This window comes from Charadrius vociferus, unplaced genomic scaffold (assembly GCF_000708025.1).
Source record: "Charadrius vociferus isolate BGI_N301 unplaced genomic scaffold, ASM70802v2 scaffold41, whole genome shotgun sequence".
Lineage (NCBI taxonomy): Eukaryota > Metazoa > Chordata > Aves > Charadriiformes > Charadriidae > Charadrius > Charadrius vociferus.
The window spans coordinates 1,609,813-1,610,716 of NW_009647013.1; the positions used below are offsets into that span (position 1 = coordinate 1,609,813).

Genomic DNA, 904 nt, shown 5'->3' on the forward strand with positions numbered 1-904 from the left:
CAAAAAAAAAAAAAGAGATTGAATGGAGTTTTTGGCACAAGTATTCTGCTGCTTTGAGCTCCCGGGACAACAGAGCCGTGTCCTCCTTCGCCGCCAGCTACTGCCCGTGCTTCCTACCCACGCTCAGGTCCTCCATGCCGGTGAGGTGCACCACGACGAGGAGCTTCTCGCAGCCTTTCATTAAAAGCCGCCTCCAAAATTAGGCTGGGGGGAAGAACCTGCCCTGTGTTTTGTAGGTGTTGACCCATCCTTGAGGTTTTTAAGGCTAAATGTGTTAAATATTAAGAAGTTGGTGCTTTGTTGTCCCAAGACGGTGGCTCCTCTTGCCTCTCCGTAGCTGTCTCCGTAAGCGGGTGTTAACGGCTCCTCTCTGCCTCGTAGTATCTTCACAACGATAAGAAGCTGCTCCACGGAGATATCAAGTCTTCAAACGTGGTCGTTAAAGGTGACTTTGAAACCATCAAGATCTGCGACGTGGGAATGTCCCTTCCGCTGGATGAGAACATGACCGGTAGGTCGGGCGGTTGGGAAGGGGAACCCCAGTGCCGGGTGGCTGCCGCGGTTCGACACGCTTGCCCTCCCCGGGTCCTCGCAGGGAAGGGCTGGCGAGCGGTTTGCGCCGTGCCCCGGGTGAAGGGGATCTCCGCAAGGTCCAGCTTGAAATTCTTCAGACCTGTTGACATCCTCTCACGCCCTTCCGCTCCCGTACGTTGGCTCCCGCCGGCAGGAACACCATCGCACAGGGGATGCAGGATCATGCCCTGGTGGACCCGGTTGAGGAGATGCTCTTGCCAGAGCGTTAAATAAATGAATCGTTCTCGTAGGGCTTGAAGGAAGCAGGAGCCAAACGCGAGCGTGATAAAGACGTCACGGCAATGAGAAGCAGATGTCTAATGGCGTCGCG

General features: G+C 55.2%; 1 protein-coding gene across 1 annotated transcript in view; it reads left to right on the plus strand.

The window, feature by feature from the left end:
• PBK (PDZ binding kinase) overlaps positions 1-904 on the plus strand; it is an 18,566-nt gene that overhangs the window by 12,842 nt on the left and 4,820 nt on the right. The window contains exon 5 of the mRNA XM_009895471.1: positions 382-511. Coding sequence (XP_009893773.1) covers positions 382-511 — 130 coding nt within the window. The remainder of the gene's footprint in view (positions 1-381; positions 512-904) is intronic.